The sequence below is a fragment of the Sceloporus occidentalis genome, unplaced genomic scaffold, assembly GCF_023333645.1.
Source record: "Sceloporus occidentalis isolate IW3139 unplaced genomic scaffold, rSceOcc1.0.p SCAF_244, whole genome shotgun sequence".
Lineage (NCBI taxonomy): Eukaryota > Metazoa > Chordata > Lepidosauria > Squamata > Phrynosomatidae > Sceloporus > Sceloporus occidentalis.
In genome coordinates this window covers 903,527-926,242 of record NW_028317224.1, presented here as the reverse complement: position 1 = coordinate 926,242, position 22,716 = coordinate 903,527, and the positions used below count along the sequence as shown (strand labels likewise).

General features: G+C 40.4%; 1 protein-coding gene across 1 annotated transcript; it reads left to right on the top strand.

Moving 5' to 3' along the window:
• Positions 1 to 15,004: 15,004 nt before the first annotated feature.
• On the top strand, positions 15,005 to 15,940 carry LOC149276242 (olfactory receptor 9G19-like). Its single transcript, XM_089503853.1, has one exon. It carries the CDS (start codon positions 15,005 to 15,007, stop codon positions 15,938 to 15,940), a length of 936 nt encoding a protein of 311 aa, XP_089359979.1.
• Positions 15,941 to 22,716: the final 6,776 nt, after the last annotated feature.

Sequence of the window (22,716 nt, the reverse complement as noted above, 5' to 3'; positions counted from 1 at the left end):
TAGAAGCATTATACACCTTTCTCAACATTTCTACAAAGGTATTATCTTTTTCCCAACGAGAAGCATGCAGATCACGTTTATTTCGTGAATGTATCTTATTCTCTGCTATATTTTTAGTAGGTTCTGATCTGATCACCTGAAAAGGACTGAAAGGAAAAAAGAAAAAAATAGCAAATACATTTAGTATAAAACAAGTAATGATAATATACTCAAACATTTTTGCATCTCCTGATGACCTCATTCTTCGTATCTTCACGAGGGGCTCTTGCCAATCTCGTTTTATGTTGGTTAACCAGCTGGGATTATTGTGCCCGATGGAATGGTTAATTTAGGAGCGTGGATTGGGTTTTGGCACCAATTTAAGATGACTGCAATGAATCCACGGTGTAATTTCAGCTACCTTTACAGCTGTTTTAGTGATCAGTAGTACTTGGTATGGACCTTTCCACCTGGGCTGAAGAGTCTTTTTCCGTTGGAAATGCTTTACCAGCACGTAATCACCTGGTTGGATGTGATGAATTGGTTTTTCGTCCTCGGTGTTCGTGCGCACAGCAGCAACCTGGGATTTAAATTGCTCAAGAGATTTTATTAGTTTTTTACAATACATTTCTATTGTGTCATCAGTTAGAGCATGATCATGTCTTAGTAACTCTAGAGTATTAGCAGCTATCATGGGTCGACCCATTATGAGTTCATGAGGAGAACATTTTAATAGCTGAGTGTCGGGCATTTCTTATTGACATTAAGGCTTTAGGTAATGCATCTGGCCATTTTAAACCTGTCTCGGCACATATCTTGCTAATCTTATTCTTTAAGGTGCCGTTAGCGCGTTCTACTTTTCCTGCGCTTTGTGGATGGTAGGGACAATGTAAATGGTACAATGTAAATGGTACATAATTCCTAGCCTATGTGCTATCTCTTGCACTATTTCAGCAGTAAAATGATCAGAGTATATATGCTGAGGAATTCCATACCTAGGAATGAACTCTTGTAGAAACTTTTCAACAACTGTTAGAGTGTCCGCATGTTGGCAAGGATAGGCTTCTATCCAGCGGGAATATGTACACACCACCACTAGTACATATTGATAATGTAGAGATTTAGGCATTTCAATAAAATTAATTTGCAAATTTTGGAAGTGTCCTCAAGGACAGGGAGTCTTTCCACCTGGGCTGAGCAGTGAGGTGGGGGAGCATTAGCTTCCACTTCTCCTTCTGATGTAACTACAGCATACCCAGTACAACGCCTGCTGTCAATATCCATAAATGAGGAACCATCTACAAAGTATTCGATATCAGGGTCAGTCAAAGGTCGCTCATACAATTAGTCGCAAGTAGTTTGTAATTGTTCTATCAAAATCACACAATCATGAGGAGTTCCCTCCTCTGGTTCTGGCAAAAGAGTGGTAGGATTTAACACTGTGCACCGGTGGATGGTACAAAACAATCTCGTATTTAGTCCGCCTACTATTAGTAAACTGTGTCGATCGACAGGTTAACAATGCACTCACTGCATGAGGAACCATCACTTTCAGTTCCTGTCCCTGAACTATGGCCTGTGCTGATTCTACTAAGGCAGCAGCCGCCGCCACAGCCCGCAAACAAGGGGTTAATCCAGCTGCCACAGAATCAAGTGGAGTGCTGTAGTAGGCAAGGGGTCTCTATCTCTCTCCGTGGCGCTGGTTTAGTACTCCAGAGGCATTACCCTGTATTTCATGACAAAACAAAGTAAATGGCATATCATAGTTAGGGAGCCCAAGAGCAGGGGCACTCCACAAAGCCTCTTTTAACTGAAAGGGTAAATCAATTCAGCATCTTCAGTATTAGGTTCAATAGATCCAGCAATTGTTACTAGCAGATCTACAATTTCTATCCAACTGCCCTGGCTTGTTACAATTAAAACAAATAACATTCTTTCTAGTTTCCTTTCTAGAGGAAGATTGTCCGTTATCTCCCACTACATCAGACGGAGAGTTCTGTGAATAGAACTGTCTCTGACTTTCCATCAACATTCTCTGTTCTTTCTCTCTAACTTTCTCTTGACGTTCCTTATTCACTCCTTTTGCTTTTCAAAATGTTTAGCAGCTGCTATCATTTCAGAAAGCGGCTTCTCTTCCCATCCTAAAACATTATTAGTGACACTCTTATGGAAGTCTGGTAACAACCCTTTTACAAAACAAGATACAATCAACTGTCTTGCATTCTCCTCTGGATCTGTCACAACTCTGTGTCCTATTACAGCTTTCGCTACTCTGTCAGCAAATTCACTTACTAATTCATTCTTTCCTTGCATTGTAGAGTTAATCTTTCCCCAGTCAGGTCGCTGTAGCCATGCAGTCTCACAAGCTTGTATTATACAATCTATTGTCTGCTGTCTCTCAGTATTCAATCTCTCAATAAACAGTTCATTTGCTCAAGGTGTTACATCAGGAATTCTGTTATAAGCTTCAATTAACTGTTTTACTCTATGCGTCAGTCATAACCAAATCAAACAATTGCATAAAATCCTTTTTCACTGGATCATAAGCAGTAGACACACTACGTAATTCTTTACAAACTGACCAACAATTTCAGGTCTGGGGAATCGATCTTTCAACAGCAATAATTCCCCTGGTGTCCATGGTTGATGGACAGATAGAGGGACACTCTCTCACCTCTAGCCCCCCCCAGCCTCTCTCATGGGCATAGCATGCACAAATGTCTTTTCCTCAGCATCAGAATCTGAATGAGGATCTAAATGGGGCTTTCTGGATCTAGTTCTACATGATGGTCCTGTGGGCTGAATATTGGACCTTGATATTTTAGGAGGATCAGATTGCCTTTCTTGGTCTAGGGGTGAAATAGGAGCTGGTGGTACAAATCGGACAAGCTCCAAAGAAAGTGGCAACTCTGCTTCTGGACCTGCAGGGTGTTAATTAGAACCAGGCATATTAGGATCTGCTGGTTGAGGTCCATTATATGGGAGTGGGTCAAATAATTCTTGAGTCCATAGATCATATGGATCTAAGGATGGATATAGCAAATTATGGACCTTAGGTGGTCCTGGGGTTACAGACACCTCCTGTGCTTTCCTAGAAGTCTCAACAGGTTGAGGTGTTTGAGCACCCTTTTGATTCTTAAAGTTACCTGCCGGGCGGCAAGGATATTGGGAATTGGCAGAACAGGTGGGGTCTAGTAACTTCTGCTGTTTCTGTCTTTTAACATTGTCCCACCCTTCTTGATACCATTTCAAGAAAATCATTCTCTCATTCCTTTTCACATCACACATTTTCAAACATTCTTTCAAATTATCTAATACTTCTACATTCAAACTACCGCCAGCTGGCCAAACATAACGGCTTTCATTCCAATGAGACATATATTTTCCTGCCTCCTTTCCATGTTTCCTTATCATATATTGTAAGGGCGTCCCCTTAGGCACATTTTTTGACAACAAACTCCCCATCTCCTCCGCTACAATAATCCGTGACTATGTACTTCAAAATATTTACACTAGTTCTCACTACTAGGTACTTTACAATAGCCCGTGATTATGTACTCAAATAGCTACACTAGTCTCTCACAACTAGGTACTTTACAATGGTCCCTGACCATGTAGTAAACAATAGTTACACTAGTCTCTCACAACTAGGTACTTTACAATGGTCCCTGACCATGTAGTAAACAATAATTACACTAGTCTCTCACAACTAGGTACTTTACAATGGTCCCTGACCATGTAGTAAACAATAATTACACTAGTCTCTCACAACTAGGTACTTTACAATGGTCCCTGACCATGTAGTAAACAATAGTTACACTTAAACAATTCAAGATCTTATAGGTCTTACTTACTCAACTCTGGATCCCGTCACCCGGATGGAATACCGAGGACGACCATACCCTCATCCACCCAATAATTAAACTATAGGCATTTCAAAAGGTGCCTTACCTCTTTTTGATGGCCAAGAATTAGGTGGATCAAGGTTTAGTCCGCTCCTTCGGTTACCGCTTCCGAGACTGTTGGGATCCCGGACGAGTCCCCAAGTGTGAATGTCGGCAAGAAATCTGACGACACCAGTTCAATGAGTTGAGTAAGCAAGAGCTTCTTTATTCAAGTGCGCACAGGGGAGAGTCCAGTTCGCAGACTTCTCCCTCCTCCTTAATTTTCTAACAATATATAGGCAAAGAAGCGCAAACAGTTATTAGCATATTGCCTAGCCATCTGTTGGTATATTTACTTTGATTTGCTGACACACACGGTTTAAAGAGGTCAAGAAAAATACCCCCCCACCCCAGACATGTGAAATCTTTACTTACAGAAGGTCAAGAAAGGGACAACTTGTCCTCTGTCGTGGCGGACTCTGATTCTTTTGCAACAAGGCACTTAGAGCAAAGAAAACATACGAAAACATACCATATGTACACATTCTTCCGAGACACAAACAAGACATAAGTAAACTAAGAAATGAGGTAGACAGGTGATTGTAGTGTTATCTTATCTGCTATCAGCAGAATAAGCAATGAGGTAAAGATCATTGTACTGACATCCAGAATCAGCAAAATTCTTCAACTTCCACACAGGCTCCATGAGGTATTAATGACCAGCCCATGTGCCTCTTGCAGGCTTCATCAAAGTTTGGATCCTGCAAATCTGGCTTGGGAATCTAGTCGGCTGTAATACTGGAGTTGTGTCATTGGCCCACCCTGCTCTTCAAATACTTCACCTCAGGGACCCATACACAATATTTGCCCATCTGTGCACCAAATACACACACAACATCTCCTTGGGGCTGTAGAGTGTCACACTATGTTTCTTTACCAAGATAACATTGTTTTACTACCCATAAAAAGCCCTATTTTTCTAATAAATTGTATTAGTGTTCTCGAATCATGGTGTGTCGTGTCTTTCTTGGTAGTTAGGTTCTTGGGAAACCTTTGCAGGAGGTACATTTTACTTTGAGAACTGGAGCAGCGAACCAGTCGTGGCCTTAGACTAAGAGGAATCAGGTAACCAGAGACCCTACAGTCGGTTACCATAGGACTACTGAAGTAGGGTTGAATTTTTTTTAACGCATTGACTTGCCACCAAGATGAATGTTGATAACCCTCTACAACTCTTCATAACACTGAACAATTAAGTATCTTTTTTATTAAAGAGATGTCAACCAGGAACATTCTAAAATCATGTCCAAACCAAAAACCATCAAAACAAGAAAATAGTTTATGTACCTGATAAAGAAATATTACCACATTTAATCATTTGTTTCTAAGTTTCTTTTCAGTTGTATAAACTTAAATGTATTAATTTTCTAAGTGTTTCTTTTATGTCTTTATTTCTCAGGCTGTATATCATTGGGTTAAGCATTGGGGTAACCACAGTGTACAACACGGATGGAACTTTGCGAACAGTCGATGATTGACCTTGGTTTGGAAAAATGTATAAACAAATGATGGCTCCATAATATATGAAGACAACAACCAGATGGGAGCTGCAGGTGGAGAAGGCTTTCTGTCTTCCAGTAATAGATTGAATCTTTAGAATAGTAAAGAAAATATACACATAGGACACTGTAATAACAATGAATGGGGAGACGACGACAGGGATACCCAATGTTGTGACTTCAATTTGGATAAAGAATGTGTCTGAGCAAGAAAGATCCCATATTGGAGAAAGATCACAGAAGAAATGATCAATAACATTTGGTCCGCAAAATACTAATTGAGAAGTTGGTAGCGTTTCGATAAAAGTAATAGAAAAACTCAAGATCCATGTAACAATAATTAGTTTTAAGCAACGAAGATGGCTCATTGAAGATGTATAATGTAGAGGGTGACAGATCGCCAGGTATCTATCATAAGACATCACCATAAGAAGAAGACACTCCAAGCACTCAGAGACACCAAAAAAAAAAAAAAGTTGAGTAAGGCAGCCATCTAAAGACATGGTTCCCACCTTATTCAGAATGACATGAAGCATATTAGGGACGATATCTATTGTGAGTAAAATGTCAGATATAGAGAGTTGAGTAAGGAAGAAGTACATGGGAGAGTGCAAGTTTCTGCTCTGTGAAACCAGCACTATGATCAGAAGGTTTCCAAGTATCGTTACACAGAACATTGTAAAGATCAAAACAAAAAGGCCCACTGTGATGTTCTGAGAAGTCTGAAATCCCAAGAGGTGGATCTCCGTGATGCTGGTCAGATTCTTCTCGTTCATTGCCAGAGGATAGTAAAATGACTAAACATAGAAAAGATACTTCATAAAACAATACTTCATATAAACTCACAATGTAATATTAAGGTATTGCCTAGAAGCTATCATACGAAAGAAATATGAGAAGCTCAACTGAGAACAGACAGCTGCTTCATAGCCTGTCCTATGGTGCGTTCCCACTTGAGATCATCTCAAGTTTTAGCCCTCTTATGCCATTATAGAGGGAAAATCTCCATCATATCAGTCTGATCCTGTACTGAATCCTCCACTGAAGTTTAATTATGCCATTTGCTAAAAGCAATATTTTTTTTTCTGGGGATGCTCTACATGAAATGTATAAATATATGGCATAAAGCTTAAATTGCAAAACATATTTCTTAATTAATAGAGAAAATTGCTTGGGTGAGCCAACTCAACAGGCATGGTGATTATGAGCTAGAGACCAAGTCTTTTGTTTATTGTGTTAGCCTGCTTGCTTGCTGCATTATTTTATGTTTAGGACCATATCATGTCACAGGTGGCTGGATGAGCTGAGCCTAAGTTAAGCTTGGCATTAACTTGGCTTACCCACATCAACAACACATGAATAATAAGTGTTAGTTAGACTTGTGCATTGGGACGCTTTTTAATTTACCAAATTTATCAAATTTGTCTATTTGTACAAATGTCCAAAAATGAGGAGGGTTCCCAAGGAAACAAATGAAAAAGAAGATGAGAGCTCCGAATTTTCATTTGCATTTTATCTGGGTTTTTTTTTTCCATTCTCTCAGATGCTCTGTCTCACACATGCTCGTATGTTCTCTGTCAACATCCTACCTTCTCTGTGTTGCCGCTTCTCCTTCTCTAGGCCTTATCCAGACCTAGTGTATTAGTGCCGCGATAGGGCAGAGCCGGAGTGCACACCCTCTCCCCTAATTGGGGGAATGGGGGAGAGGCACCACTTTGTTTCAGAAGAACTACACCAGGCCAGAATAATGCAAATGGACAAAGAAAAGCTTAGCTTTTATATAAATTTCTTATATACGGAAATGGCTGAAAACAAATGGACCAAAAATGTAATGAAAAATCTGTCTGAAATGTTTGTATTTTATGTGCACACGTCTAGTGTTAGTGAATAAAAGCCAGGGAAGTAGAGCAAGACTCTGCCACGCTGTTGGCAGAGGAGAGTTCCAGGAAAGGAGGATTGTCTGAGCCAATATTAGGAGTAATACTGTGAACTAATGGTGTCCAGAGAAGGCTTTCAAGGCTTCAGAGTCTCGTTGGGTTAAAATGCACTGCAGTCCCACTGTTCCTGGGGAGGTTGCATTTGCTAATGAGTATTAAGCAACACCTATTAGATTTATTGGACTCACAAATGCTTAACACAATTTTCTGGGAACATTACTAAAATGCTTGTTCAAGTCTGTCTGACCCCCACAAAAGTAACATATTTTACTAACTAGAAACAATCCAAGAAAATGTGTGATGGGGGGGGGTAACAATGACTGCTAAAGCAGGCAAACAAATGAAAACTTAAATTTGGGGGTCTAGCCTCATTTCCAAGGAATAATACAAATTGGCAAAAAAGGCAAAAAAGGCAATACATTTTAAGATTGTACGAATATGAATGCACAAGTCTAGTATTTTGGTTATGATTCAGTATAGCTTGTATTTCCTGAACATTATTTGAATTGTAGTTTTTCTCCTAAATCATTAACAGGAGGTACCACCAGTAATGTAAAATTGCATATTTACCCATCAATTCTTCTCAGTCCAGATTTAGTTTCTATCTTCTGTCTTGTTTTGCTGCTTCTTAAAAAAAAAAAAAAAAAAAAACAATCGTCTTTGAGTTACTCAGATGAAGGTCACTGTCACGCCATATATTCTTGTAAAATGTTCTCTGAATGAAGCTTGGGTCATTGAGTCAGTAGGGCCACCATCTACCAAATTTCCTGTCCTGAAATGCCTTCTTACCACCATTTCTAGGATGGCCTGAACCAATTAGCAACAATCCGCTACAAACAGCATAGACAACTCAATGGGGATAAATAACGATACGATCCTGAGAACAAAAGATGAATATGGCTGTTCCAATGTTTTTGGGATTTGGAACCCCGAATACCCCCAGTATCAAAATCACATTTTGTCTATAGAGCGCCTCCTTCTTCCTGGCACCCATGCTGGCCTTATACATCGTACTCCTTGACTAAAGACTCTATCTTCCTTTGGAACTCTACTATTTGAAGACACATGAAACATACCTCTCAGGTTTTAGCAGCAATGGCAGAATTTTCTGTGATGGCCAGATGAGTAAATGAGGATTAATGAATACAGACGCTGTTTGAGAATTTATACAGCAAGGAGCAGGTGACACATTTGGTGGATAATGACAGTGGGATCTAATATTACACAGAGAATTTCAAGGTGATCCCAACGGGCAGGCATTCTAGGGAAATGTAGATTTGGAAATTTGGAAATGATTTGGAAATGTAGAGAAGTTTTAAGATTTGTTTTTCTTAAGCTTTGGCACACAATCCAGTGCCAGAATCCAGCAGCATGAGGGTGAAATGTCCTCTCCTACCTCCATATAGCTGTATGGCTACTCCCAAGCACAAATTTCTTAAAATAGTTTTTCTTTTTGGCAGACGTTTTTCATTGATGGTAAACTTGAGGAAAATTTGGCATCAAAGCACATGATATGAAATCTTAAGCACAAAAACCCTCAAAAACATATGACATATTTTCATGTTTTTTATAGTAAAAAACCACCACAATGCATAAGGCTGGTTCCAATAGATATGCCACCCCCCCCTTTATTTTTAATTATTTTTTGTTTGTTTTTTTTAATTATTTTTATTTATTTATTATTATTATTTATTTATTTTTTATTTTATTTATTTATTTTTTCATTATTTTTTTATTTTATTAAATCTTTTATGAAGTTTTTTTTTTAATTAAAAAAAAAGTGCAATTCCATGGTCAAGCTGGTATAAAGTAAAAAAAATAGACAAAAGTATATATTTCTTAAAAGCCCTTATGAAGAGTGATAACACAAGCAGACATTTATTTATTTTAAATCAGTGATTCACAAATAACTGATATAAATTGCTTTTATTTTTTCTTACAGCATAATGATATAAGTATGTTTCTCAAATGTTCAATGAAAGAAAATATATTAAATGAGTCCCCAAAGTATCCTAATTAACACAATTCTCCATGTGTGTTGCACATTTACTCTGCCCCCTAAATCATAAGTGCTCAAGGTGGTTACAAGCCAAGTGTCAGGAACCACTTTTTTGCTGCCTGAACCATGGCTTTTTCATACCTGTGGCATTTAAATCTGCTACCACTAGTGGCCACCCTCTGCCCTCTGGAGCACTCAGAACTCTATTACTAGGATCAGGTGTGCCTTGTTACCTGGGTTGAGCCCTAGTCTACATCCAGCTGGGCCTTGTTATCTGGATTAACCTGCCTTTATGAACCTGCCCTGCCCTTCAGTCAGGGCCTTTGTATTGAAGTCTATGGACCTTCCTGCTGGGGCTCTGCACCTGTACTGTTCCTGGTTCCCTGCTTTGTGTCCTGATCAAGTGGATTCCCTGCTTTGTGTCCTTCCAAGTGGACTCCCTGCTTTGTGTCCTTCCAAGTGGACTCCCTGCTTTGTGTCCTTCCAAGTGGACTCCCTGCTTTGTGTCCTTCCAAGTGGACTCCCTGCTTTGTGTCCTTCCAAGTGGGCTGTGTGCCTTTTGTACCCTTCCAAGCGGGCTGTGTGCCTTTTGTACCCTTCCAAGCGGGCTGTGTGCCTTTTGTGCCCTTCCAAGCGGGCTCTCTGTCTGTCGTGCCCTTCCAAGCGGGCTCTCTGTCTGTCGTGCCCTTCCAAGCGTGCTCTCTGTCTGTCGTGCCCTTCCAAGCGGGCTCTCTGTCTGTCGTGCCCTTCCAAGCGGGCTCCCTGCCAAAAGACTTATTACCTGTATTTTATTTTGCCATACGTCCGGTTACTTGCTTAGACTATATTACCCTTATTTGCTGGTCCTGTTATATACATGAAATACACTGCATTACCTGGATTTCTCTTTGTGGTGTCTTTGTTTGCATAATCATGCACCGTGGGTTACATACTGAACCCCAAGTATCCCCTGCGCATGGGCTCCTACCTGACCTGATCACCCGAGTCCTGACACCAAGAGTTTTTCACTGTTGAACCAAAATTTGCAGGCCTCTTGACACACTATATTTTTCTTGAAAGCACACTCCTTAAAGATTTTAGATATCCATTTTGAGTGGCCCACCGCAGCCATAAATATTTCAAAATCAAGCAGAGTTACTGCTTTTGGGTTTTCAGAACTCCCATAGCTTGAATCTTCACATTAGTTGGGAACCTGCTGATTATTATGTTGGTGGCAAATGTACAGAGTCTGAAATCTCCCATGTATTTCTTCCTCACTCAGTTATCGGTGTGTGATATGTTACATACCACAAATACAGTCCCAAAAATGCTCTATGTCATACTCAAAGGAGGAAGCACAATATCTGTTACTTATTACTTATTTGGTATTTCAGCAGGGACAGAGTGCCTTCTTCTCACTGTGATGTCCTATGATCGCTATTTAGCCATCTGTCGCCCCTTGCATTACGCGGCTACCATGGACTTTGGGGTTTGCCTTCAACTAATAGCTTGGTCTTGGATTTTGACATGTGTTGGTACATTAATAATGTGTCTTCTTATAAATACTTTGCAGTTCTGATTTTGCTCCACTTCTTCTCCACTTCCACTGAACACAGATTATACAATTCCAAAATTCTGTGATTTTGCTTTGGGTTTCCTCTTTTTATTGCTTACGTTTTTCTTCATACTTTTAACATATATATATATCACATTTTTTATCAATAGCCTTGGAGTTTGCAAAGTGACTTGCGAATTCCCTCCAACTATATAAATAGGGTTATAAACTTGATGGAATATCGCTGAAATAAACCCCACTTACCTTTATCCCCTTGGGATGGTTTTGTATGGTTAAATTATTTTTTTTTGAAAAAAAAAAATCTGTGAATCTGTCTGCATTATTATTAGACTTGTGCATCAACACATTGGTTGATGCCATAGAAAGACCCTGCAGGTGACCAATAGGCTCACTCGCACGTCCTTTTTAACTCCTGATTTCCGCTCCTGTTAACCCCTGCGATGCTGCGTTGGATAACAGGAATAGAAATCCGTAGGTTAAAGGGTCGTGCAAGCGACCAATAGGCTCACTCGCACGGCCCCTTACCACTGGTTGCTATTCAGAAAAAAGAAAAAAAAAAACCTGGGACCCTGCTGCAACAGTTAAAAGTCCATGCCAGCGACCAACAAAGTCGCTGGTATGGACATTTAACTTAGCATAATAACTTATTGTAACTTCGGACACAATGCTGCCCTCTGTTGGTACGATACATTGAATAGCTTAATAAGTTATTATGCTACTCAGTGTAAAACCAACAGAGGGCAGCATTCTGTCCGAAGATATATTAGCCATCTGTGGCAGTGTGCTCATTTGCATTTATTAATTATTTAAATAAAATATATCCCCATGATCCGCTGGTCTCCCCGCTGCCACAGTTAAATGTCCGCACTCGCAGACATTAATTGTGTCAAACTTGCAAACTCTTTTTTTCTATTTATTTTGGGGTTTTTTTTGTATTAAACCGTTACACGAAAGGATCATGGGAATATATTTTATTTGAATAAATGCAAATGAGCACACTGCCACGTATGGCTAATATATCTTCGGACAGAATGCTGCCCTCTGTTGGTTAGATACATCAAGTAGCATAATAACTTTGGATTTCAAGCATATGGAACAATGCTACTCAATGTATAACCAACAGAGGGCAGCATTCTGTCCGAAGATATATTAGCCATATGTGGCAGTGTGCTCATTTGCATTTATTCAAATAAACTATATTCCCATGATCCTTTTGTGTAATGGTTTAATACAAAAAAAAAACCAAAATAAATAGAAAAAGAGTTTGTAAGTTCGACAGAATTAATGTCTGCACTCGCGGACATTTAACTGTTGCAGCGGGGAGACCAGCGGATCATGGGAATATATTTTATTTAAATAATTAATAAATGAAAATGAGCACACTACCACATATCGCTAATATATCTTCGGACAGAATGCTGCCCTCTGTTGGTTTTACATTGAGTAGCATAATATTCTGCCCGAGAATATATTAGCTATATATGGTAGTGAGCTCATTGGTCGCCAGCAGGAGGCCCCCTGCTGGCGACCAATAGAGTTGCTCATACGGACATTTAAACTGCTGGCGCCAGAGCTGCTGCGGTACGCATTAACCCCGTATTAACCCCTTAACCGGAAAAAACGAAGAAAAAATGAACACGAAGAATGTCCACGAATATTTGCCCGAAGAGAAGACGGGAACAGGCGAATAATCGCGGGATACGAAGATTTTTTTTTTTACGAAGACGAAGAGCCCCCTGGTGCCCAAGTCTAATTATTATGCCTTCCTGGAATAATTCCGCACGTCACGCACCACAAGCACAGCCTCTCCCCCGTTCAATGAAGAAACTATGCGGGAGGCCTGGATAACAAAGCTGATAACAGAGAGTAATGGATGGAAAAAGAGGGCAGAAGAACAAGAAGAGGCTAGAGAAGAAGAGGAGCCAAGGACGCAGAAGTTGTTTGGTGGAGAAGTTAGGGAGACATTGAGAGAGAGCATGAAGGAGAGTCAATAAGAGTGTCTCCCATGGCTTCTCCCATGAGACCTGACCCAATATTTTGGGCTGGATGCTTTTACCTAGGGTAAATAAGATCAAAATAATCCAGCAAAATAGTTCTATACCTTCATTTGGGCACATTACACTTGGTGGTCACCATAGATAAAGAGGTATATGATTCTATGACATCACCCCTTATGTCTACCAAATACTGCGCATGATTCGTAATATAAAACAAAAATATGAATAAAAATATTGGTCACGAATATAAACAAATATATAAAAATATGCATCTGGCCTCTCTCTTTAGTAGTATTTGTGTAAAATGACATCTTCACTTTTTTGTGCCTTCCACATGTTAGCTAAAGGTGAGCGCACATCCATATAGGTTTTCCTTAAATATGATTTCCTTTGATGCAATATTGTATAGATTTATTTTGAAAAGCACTAATCTAATACTCCTCAGTCATTACAGAGCAAAAATAGTTTTGGCGTATGGGGATGTGGAATCCCATTGTTGCTTCTCTCAGGTTCCATCCTCGTCTCCTGTGTTCTTCTATTGAGTTGACGTCATGCTTCTTTCTGCACAGTATAAAAACCCCTTAAGCAGTTATTGCCTGTTTTTCGTACTGTACTTCGACTGCAGGAACGGTGTGGGGTCCTATCAATAAATTATTTGCAACCGGTAAGTTAACTTCTTACTTGCTTTGTTTGGTGTACTTATTGGTCATTATTATTCTAGCAGCAACCAGGGAACCTTTAGGCCTTTTATGCTTTTTAGGTTGTGTGCTCACCTATAGATAGATAGATAGATTCAATCTGCCTTATTCTGGTCTCCCATTAAACTCTGGCAAAACTCCCCCCTATTAGAGGAACAGGACGGAGAGTGTGCCCAGGGTCTCTGTCCTATTGCCACAAGTTAACCAGGAGGCCCAAATATTGAAGACAGGTTCGCTGAGAAAGAGAAGCACTTCTGCACCTCTCTTTCTCCTTGAATCTATCTGTATAGTTCTGTCCTCTCTATCACAAAAGGACGGGGCCATCCTTGTTTTATATGAAATTTAGGGAATTTTTTTTATTATTTTTTTTTTTTAGATCTTACTCTTCAGAATTATTTAGACTTGTAAGAGCTCAAACAAATCCAAGATATGCAAAGGATACTTCCAGATATCTTAAAAACTCACAGACAATTCTCATCTCGTTTAGGATACTTGAAAAGTGGACGCAAATAAACCCGAGATATGTTTCAATGTTTTCTAGAACACCTCGGTTGATTCACTGCAGTCAAGGCAGCAACCGAAGCGATTCCACTGCTTCCAAATCAAGTATTTAGCTTTGCAAATTCAAGTGCACACTCAAACAGCAACTTAACACAGTCGAGGTAAAAATAAATGTCTACTTAGAGATTCCATCTCATCTTCTTCAAGAAACTTCCCTTGAAAGGTTGCACCTCAAGGGTTCATAGGTGAACTTGTCCTTGTCTACCTAGGTTTCTGAGAGGTCTGTTGAGTAGGTAGGAATACTTTTCATTTTTTTTTCTTATATCCAACTCATTTTCAATCCCGCTGAATCCATGTTGGCAGGGATGGGGTATAAGTAGGGCATCCATACTACAAAAAGTACAAAGGTTTTCATCTCCCTGAATAATGGATGGAGGTCATCTGCTGGACGTACTTATTTGGGGCAATGCAGTGGAGAATGCATAGTGAAAGTCAAACCTCACTTTCAACATGCATGAAAATGAGTGCAACTCGCAATGTTTCTACTCAAGCACTCACTACAACTCAAAAGGAATTAGTATGTTAAGGAATATTTGAGGAGCGCTCAACTGATGACTCAACTTTTCATGAATTGACCACAGATGGTTCAAATTATACCTGTCTATAAAGCACAAACTCATATTATAGTGCATACAGCTCTGTGTTGACTAATCATTTTTTAACCCCTAATTTTGTTATTTTGGATAATTTATCTAGGTGCTGTTTTATGCAGGTTATAAACCCTGGACACCTGAAACACCTCTGCAGTCAGGAACCTGAAGCAACACTGTACTTTCACAGCACAAGTTGTTCAAATCAGCTACTTTTTCACCACATTTTCGTAATTAGGTTTGAAATGAACCAATCTGACGTGGCAGAGATTATTCTGTTGGGTTTTCAGAATCCACAGATTTTCAGCTCTGTTCTATTCGCTCTGTTCCTTGTGATCTACATCCTGATGTTAGTCGGGAACCTGCTGATTATTATGCTGGTGAAAAGGTTTCAGAGTCTGCAATCTCCCATGTATTTCTTCATCACTCAGTTATCGGTGTGCGATATCCTTCTGACCACCAATATAGCCCCCAACACGCTCTATGTTATAATTAATGGAGGCGGCACAATATCTCTTACTGGTTGCATCACTCAGTTTTATTTTTTGTGTCTTTCAGAAGGTGCAGAGTGCTTCCTTCTCACAGCGATGTCCTACGACCGGTATTTGGCCATTTGCCACCCTCTGCGTTACACCTCCATCATGAGTTTTAGATTCTGTTTTCAACTTGTACTTCTTTCTTGGTTTCTATCATGTATATTAACACTTATTTTTGCACCCCTGGTTTCTGCTTTACAGTTCTGCGGTCACGTCATTGACCATTATTTCTGTGATCTGACTCCTCTTGTAGAGTTGTCTTGTATAAAGCATAGTATTGTTGAACTTGTTGAGCCATTTTTAATAACAATCCAGATATCCTTTGTAATAATCCAGGTATCCTTAGTTATTTTTACATATGTTTCCATTTTAATCACCATACTTGGAATCTCCTCCAGCATCGGGAGGCAGAAAGCCTTCTCCACCTGCAGCGCTCATTTGATTGTGGTGTCCGCCTTCTATGGGACTCTGACAATAGTTTACATTACTCCTTCCAAAGGGCATTCAGTTAATATAAATAAATCATTATCTCTGTTATACACAGTGTTATGTCCATTTTGTAACCCAATAATATACAGTTTTAGGAATAAGAACATCAAAGTGCTTTTAAACAAGTTTATTTTGAATATCTTAAGATTTATGTAGAGTAAAGCCATCAAGTTCGTGTTTAATCTGTTTTTCCATATATTTCATCATCTCTTTGTGTATGTTCTTGTTTTAAGCTGTGCTTTTACACTGAGACATTTTTTGTATAGGAGATGAGTTATGTAAGACCTCATCTACCTTGTGTCCATTAACTAAGAAGTCAAATAGTCTTTAAATAGTCTTTAAAAAAGGCTGCATACTCTTCCAAACCAGCTGACATATTCTGACATGAGTTGTTTTTTTCAGTTTTACATTTGTATTCTTCGGGGGGTTAGGGGTAGTAGACAAAAGTCAACTTGCCATACTCTGACTTTATGGCTCTTAAGGGGTAAAAAAATCACTTTCCCCTCAACTCCAATCATTAACCTCCCAGAATCAGCAATTTAAAAAAAAAATAAAAAAAAAAATCAATCACTCATGTAAAATCATTTTTTGTACCATAATCTAATTTTTTTTTTCAAAGACACTGACCTATTTTTTTTATTTATTTTAATATAACTCAAATTTTGGTTCATGGTATATTTTTCTTTTTTTTAACCCTGGTGGCAAATGTGAAATATTTTAAAACAAATATTTAAGTCTAATATGCATTGGAAGAATTCAACTAAAAAAAGATTTCAAATAATAATAACAATAATAAAAATAATAATAATATTAAACAATTGTACATTATTTTACATTGTGAGCTTCTCCCACAGCTTTTATAAACAAACTTTTTTTTTTGAATTTATGAAAAAATATGGGATAATCTTTAAACCAAATATATTAACTTTTAACACACTCAAAATTTTATTAGTGACAATTAGTGACAATATAGTAAATCTGTCTTATGTCCATGTCATGTTAGGGGGTGTTAACAGTTAACAGCTGTTATATCAATAGCTGTTATTATAGCTCCTCCTGGAGAAAGAAGCTGTGATGGTGAAATAGCTCAATAATAAAATGTCACATTTTCCTTATTTATTTTTTTTGCCCTAATTTGTACTCGGGGCAATATGGCAAGTGAGCGTGATATATTTAATCCTATACTGCCAAAGATTTTTCATCAACCACCCCAGGTTGGTTGCACAAAGGGTAAATAATGAGGAGATTATGTTTTCCTTCCATTTTCTTTTTTCCTGCTTCGTCTCATTTCATTTTTTTGGTTTTCCTTCCTTCTTTCTTATAGTTTTAATTTCTTTCTTCTGTTTCTTACTTCATTTTTACTTTCCTGCTTTCTTTTTATGTTTTTTTCTTTGTTTTTCTTCTTTTTTCATCATTATTACTTTCATGTGTCCTTTTGTTCTTTTTTATCTTCCTTACTTTCTTTTCCTTCCATTGTTCTTTCTTTTCTTTCTTTTTTCTTTTTCTCCCTCCCTCTTGCTTTCATTATTTTCTTAATTATTTCCTCTGTTCCTTTATTTTCCTTTCATCTTTTACTTTTTGTACTTATTTGTTTCATCTCTTTTTTTCTTTCATACTTCTTTCTTTTATCTTTTTCTCTGTCGTTCTTTGTTTCTATTCTCTTCTTAATTTTTCTCTTCTCTTGTTTATTTTTGTTTCTTTTCTCTTTTCTTTCCTTCTTTCTATCTCTCCTTCTTTCTTTTTCTTTTTATCATTTTTATTTTTTTTCCTGTATTTTTCTCTCTTTTTCTTTTCAAGGTTTTTCTCTTTATTTCCTTTTTTTCCCTTTTTTGATTTCTCCTTTTTTACTGTCTTTCTATTGTTTCTCTTTCCCTCTATTTCCTTTCTGTTTTTCTTTCTCTCTCTCTCCTACTATTCTTTCTTCTCCTATTTATTTTCAATTTTTCTTTTTCTTCCTTTTCCCCCCAGCTTTGCCTCCCCCACATCTTGTTTCTAATGGGGTGTAAGTTAGTAAATATTACCCTTGGGGAGATATCATTGCTCCTCTGCCCACTGAGATGAGGGGGGTAAACAAAGCCCTTGGAAAAAATACATCCAGAAAATATAAGTGCTAAAAAACCCTGCCAAAAATATTAATGACTGTCATGGAACAAGTTTGTTTATTTTGTTATTTCCCTTTTTCCCTTTAAGGGGCTGGTTGCCCTGGCAACTTTCCAATTCTCATAGCTGAGATTGGGCTATTCCTCCTCCCCTGCAACTTTTCTGTAGTTGGTTTGTTCTTGGTGTTTTTCCTGTTCCCCTGTATCTCTCCCCTGGACATTCTATCTCAGCAGCCTCTGTGAGTACAGGTTCTGATTATCTTCTCCCTTGCAAGGCAATCCGTTTTTACCTTCCCCTTGCAGAAGCACTTCCACTCATAACAAAGCACCTTCTTCTAGAGAAGCACTTTCCCAACACTATACAACCAACAAGTGCCTTTATTTCTGTGACTTTTCCAATAAAGCTAAGAAAATACAGAAGACTTTGTGTGCTTTTATAGGGGACGAGTTAAGCTATCTGACCTTATTCATTTCCTGGCATTTGACATTCATATCCAGGCATCTGACCCTGGGGTTCCAGAAAAGTAAAAACGGATACCATGTGCTTTGGGAGCAGCACAGAAAGCTCCAGCTTTCCACAGCTTCAATATAAAGGCACCAGCGCTGCAACCCAGCTCAGTGTATTACTCACAGAATTATCACTCTTGTGTCTTGCCTGGGTTAACCTTCTGCCCAGCTACTAAGTTAGGAACAACAGTTATACTTACCCCTGTGCATGTCCCCACGGTTAAGGCTACCAAGGGCCACGCCACTGGACATCAGCCAAGATAGGGATCAGAGCTACGGATACCTGTGAGTACAGCTACCTCTACGCCGACTGCTGCAGGACACCAAACGGCTCCAACCGCTGACACAGGTTACAGACCGCACGCCACACGAACTGGCTAAAGGCCTACACACACCTGCAGCATGGAAGAACTCAGACCCTCACCAGACACAACACATAAGAGTGACAGGTCAGACACTGAAACAGCGACACAACTGCAACAGATGCAGGAAGGCGCAAGGCCTAAGCGAACAGTTACACTGACACAAAAAGCCTGTGAAAAATATGAAGCTGACATTGAGATGCACCGTGCTAAGTTGGAAAAGGCATGGGAAGAAATCGAAATTGAAATGAGTGATGCCACAAATGTTGGCGAACAAGAAAAGGACATTAAGCGAGCCATAACTCAAATCAAGTCATGTCATAGACATTATGTAGCATTGTCACAAGCATATTTCACCTATCTGACAAGAACCAACACAATTAATAGCCTGAGGGAACGCGAGCTGCAAAAAACAATCGATAGGGAACGCGACGGCATTGTGCAGACCGCCATTATGGAGGCGCAAAGTGAAAGAAAGGAGCTCCTCCTGGAAACTGCATCGCAGCGCTCCAGCACATCCAGGCATTCTTCCAGGTCAAGCAAATCAGTGAAATCTAATGTGTCTAGTGCAAGCGCGAATGCCACCAAGGCACGAGCCGCCGCAGAGGCCGCGCGTGCTAGGGCCGAATATGGTCGGAAAGAGGCGGCCATAAGGGCAGAGAGAGCCCGCATAGAAGAGGAGGAGCAGGCAGCAGTGGCCGCCGCAGCAGCCACCAACGCTGCCATAGCACGTAGGAAGGCAGAGTTAGATGCAGACTTGGAAGCCCTAAGCAAGGAAGAGGATGCGGCCGCCGCCATAGCGCAAGCCGAAGTCTTTGAAGCAGCCGCACTACAGGACGGCGGGGAGCAGACCTATGACCAGACAGCTCCAGAAGATATAAATCAACGCACCGCAAACTATGTAAGGAGCCTCCTCAGCATCAATACCAGTACACCATCTCGGAATTGCCTGAGTGACATCTCAGACGCTGAAGACTCTCTAGGTCCACAAAGAATAGACGCTGTTCTTTCAAGGGTACGCACAACCCGGGATAGCCAGGTTCTCAGCGGTGATCCACACGCCAGTAGGCATATAGATATACTGCAACAGTCTCACAGCTCAGGTAGGCCCACGCATAGAGAAACAGCTCCTCACACTGATCAGCGATCATCAAACATCCAGGCCAAGGAAAGGGAGAACACAAGGCCCTTCCGTGAAACCACACCAGAACAAGACCGACATATCGATGTATCAGGCCTAACAGACATGGGCAAGTACATGATCCGGCGTGACATGGTGCAGACAGGTCTTACCAACTTCGACGACCGTCCGGAGAATTACAGGATATGGAAATCCACATTCAAAGACGCTATCAAGAGTCTGGGCTTCTCGGCAAGAGAAGAACTTAGTCTACTAACCAAATGGCTGGGGAAAGAATCTGCAGAACATGCAAAGAGGCTTAGATCAGCAAATGTTAACCACCCCGAAGTGGGTCTTGATTTAGTATGGGAAAGACTAGAAGAATGCTATGGTAGTCCTGAAGCGATCGAAGACGCACTCTTCAAGAGAGTAGACAATTTTCCCAGAATTACAACCAAAGACTACTCAAAGTTGCGAGAACTTGGGGACTTGCTGCAGGAGCTGGAATCTTCAAGGACAGACCAATCTCTGAAAGGGCTCAATGTCCTTGATGCTGCTCGTGGAGTGAAACCCATCTTGGAAAAGCTACCCTACAGCCTCCAAGAGAGATGGACTTCACAAGGCTCAAAATATAAGCGTGAGAAGCAAGTTGCCTACCCCCCTTTCTCATTCTTCTTGAGTTTCATTCGCGAAGCAGCCCGGTCAAAAAATGACCCCAGCTTCATGTTAGATACACATACTGCAGCCAGGTACAATAACACTAGAACACCCATCTCCGTCCACAGAACGGACGTGTCCTCTATGACTCAAATGAGTTTAGACCAGTCGGTCGATGGAAACAAGAAACCAAAAAACCCTAACAAAGAATGCCCCATACATAGAAAGCCACATCCGCTTAGCAAGTGTATTGGGTTCAGAATGAAGCCCATAGAGGAGCGTAAGGCCCTACTCCGAGAATTGGGGATTTGTTTTAAATGCTGTGCTTCTACAAGTCACCTATTCAAAGAGTGTAAAGAAGCTATAAAGTGCACAGAGTGTGGCAGTGACAGACACGTAGCAGCTTTACATCCAGAGACATTTAAGACTAAAACAATCAAGGCCCCTAACCTTGTGACAAAGCAGGGCGGGGAGGAAGAAGATCCAAGCACACACCCCCTATCTGTAGCATCTAAATGCACCGAGGTCTGTGGGGAAGCCAGTGATGGCAGATCTTGTTCTAAGATATGTCTTGTAGCCGTGCACCCAGACGGACAACCTGAAAGAGCCATAAGGATGTATGCCATCATCGATGATCAAAGCAATCGATCGTTGGTCAGGTCAGAATTCTTTGACCTTTTCAACATACAAGATAACACCTCCCCTTATACTCTCCGGACGTGCGCAGGGCAGATAGAAACAACAGGGAGGAGAGTAAATGGCTACACCATATGTTCAGTGGACGGCAAAGTAAGGATGCCTCTCCCCACACTCATCGAGTGCAATCATATGGCGGAGGATAGAAGCGAAATCCCTACACCAGATGTGACACGCCACCATCCCCATCTGCAGGCGATAGCTGATCGCATTCCACCACTAGATGGAAGTGCCCAGATCTTGCTGTTACTTGGCAGAGACATCATGAGAGCACATAAAATCCGTGAACAACGAAATGGGGAGCATAATGCTCCGTGCGCACAAAGGCTCGATCTAGGATGGGTGATAGTGGGCGAAGTGTGTATTGACAAGATACGCAAACCAGATAATGTAAAAGCTCTACGAACAAACCTACTGGAGAACGGTCGTATATCTCTCTTTAAACCATGTCCATATCACTTCCATGTCAAAGAGAAGCTTGGAAACAAAGATAAACAAGGGTATACGATCAAAACACAAGGAGACATTCTTCAGTCAGAAAAATACACTGATGACCTAGGATGTACAGTGTTCCAGACGACAGGGAAATCGACCCAACCAAGCCAATGGCACTACGTGCCCACAGATCAGAATCCTGCTGATATCGCCACTAGATCAGTGCCTGCAGCATATCTACAGAATACGTCATGGTTTACCGGACCAACGTTTCTGACACAACCCGATAAAACACTGTCAGCCGTAGCTGATCACTTCGAACTTGTGGATCCTGAAAGGGACCTAGAAATAAGACCCCAAGCATCCGTTCTACTGACGAGCATACTGCCCAGAAACATGTTCGAATCACAACGATTCCATCGCTTTTCAAGCTGGACAGCCCTTCTCCGAGCAATGGCACACCTTAGACACATAGCCATCTCTTTCCACCATATGCCTGATGATAAAACGACCAGCTGCCACGGTTGGCACATCTGCAAAAGGTTACATACTATAGACGAACTCACAAAGGCAAAGGAGACTGTTCTCCGTCATGTCCAGAGAGAAATGTATGCAGAGCAGATCAGTTGCGTTTATGAAAAGAACAGCATTTCTAAAAAAAGCCCCCTTTGGAAGTTGGACCCCTTTATTGATGAGAATGGCCTCATGAGAATAGGTGGTCGCCTCAGTAAGTCAGGCCTATGTAGGGAGGAAAGCAATCCTCTTGTTGTGCCAGGTCAACATCACATCGCTACTCTGTTGGTACGTTACTATCATGAACAAGTCATGCATCAGGGACGACATTTCACCGAAGGAGCTATTAGAGCGGCGGGAATATGGATCATTGGTGCTAAAAGGTGCGTCGCTAGAACCCTCCATAAATGTGTTAGGTGTCGGATGTTGAGGGGCAAAAGCCAAGATCAAAAGATGGCAGACCTGCCACCCGACAGATTCAGTACAGAACCCCCCTTTACTTGCATAGGACTTGATGTTTTTGGGCCATGGACGGTCATCTCA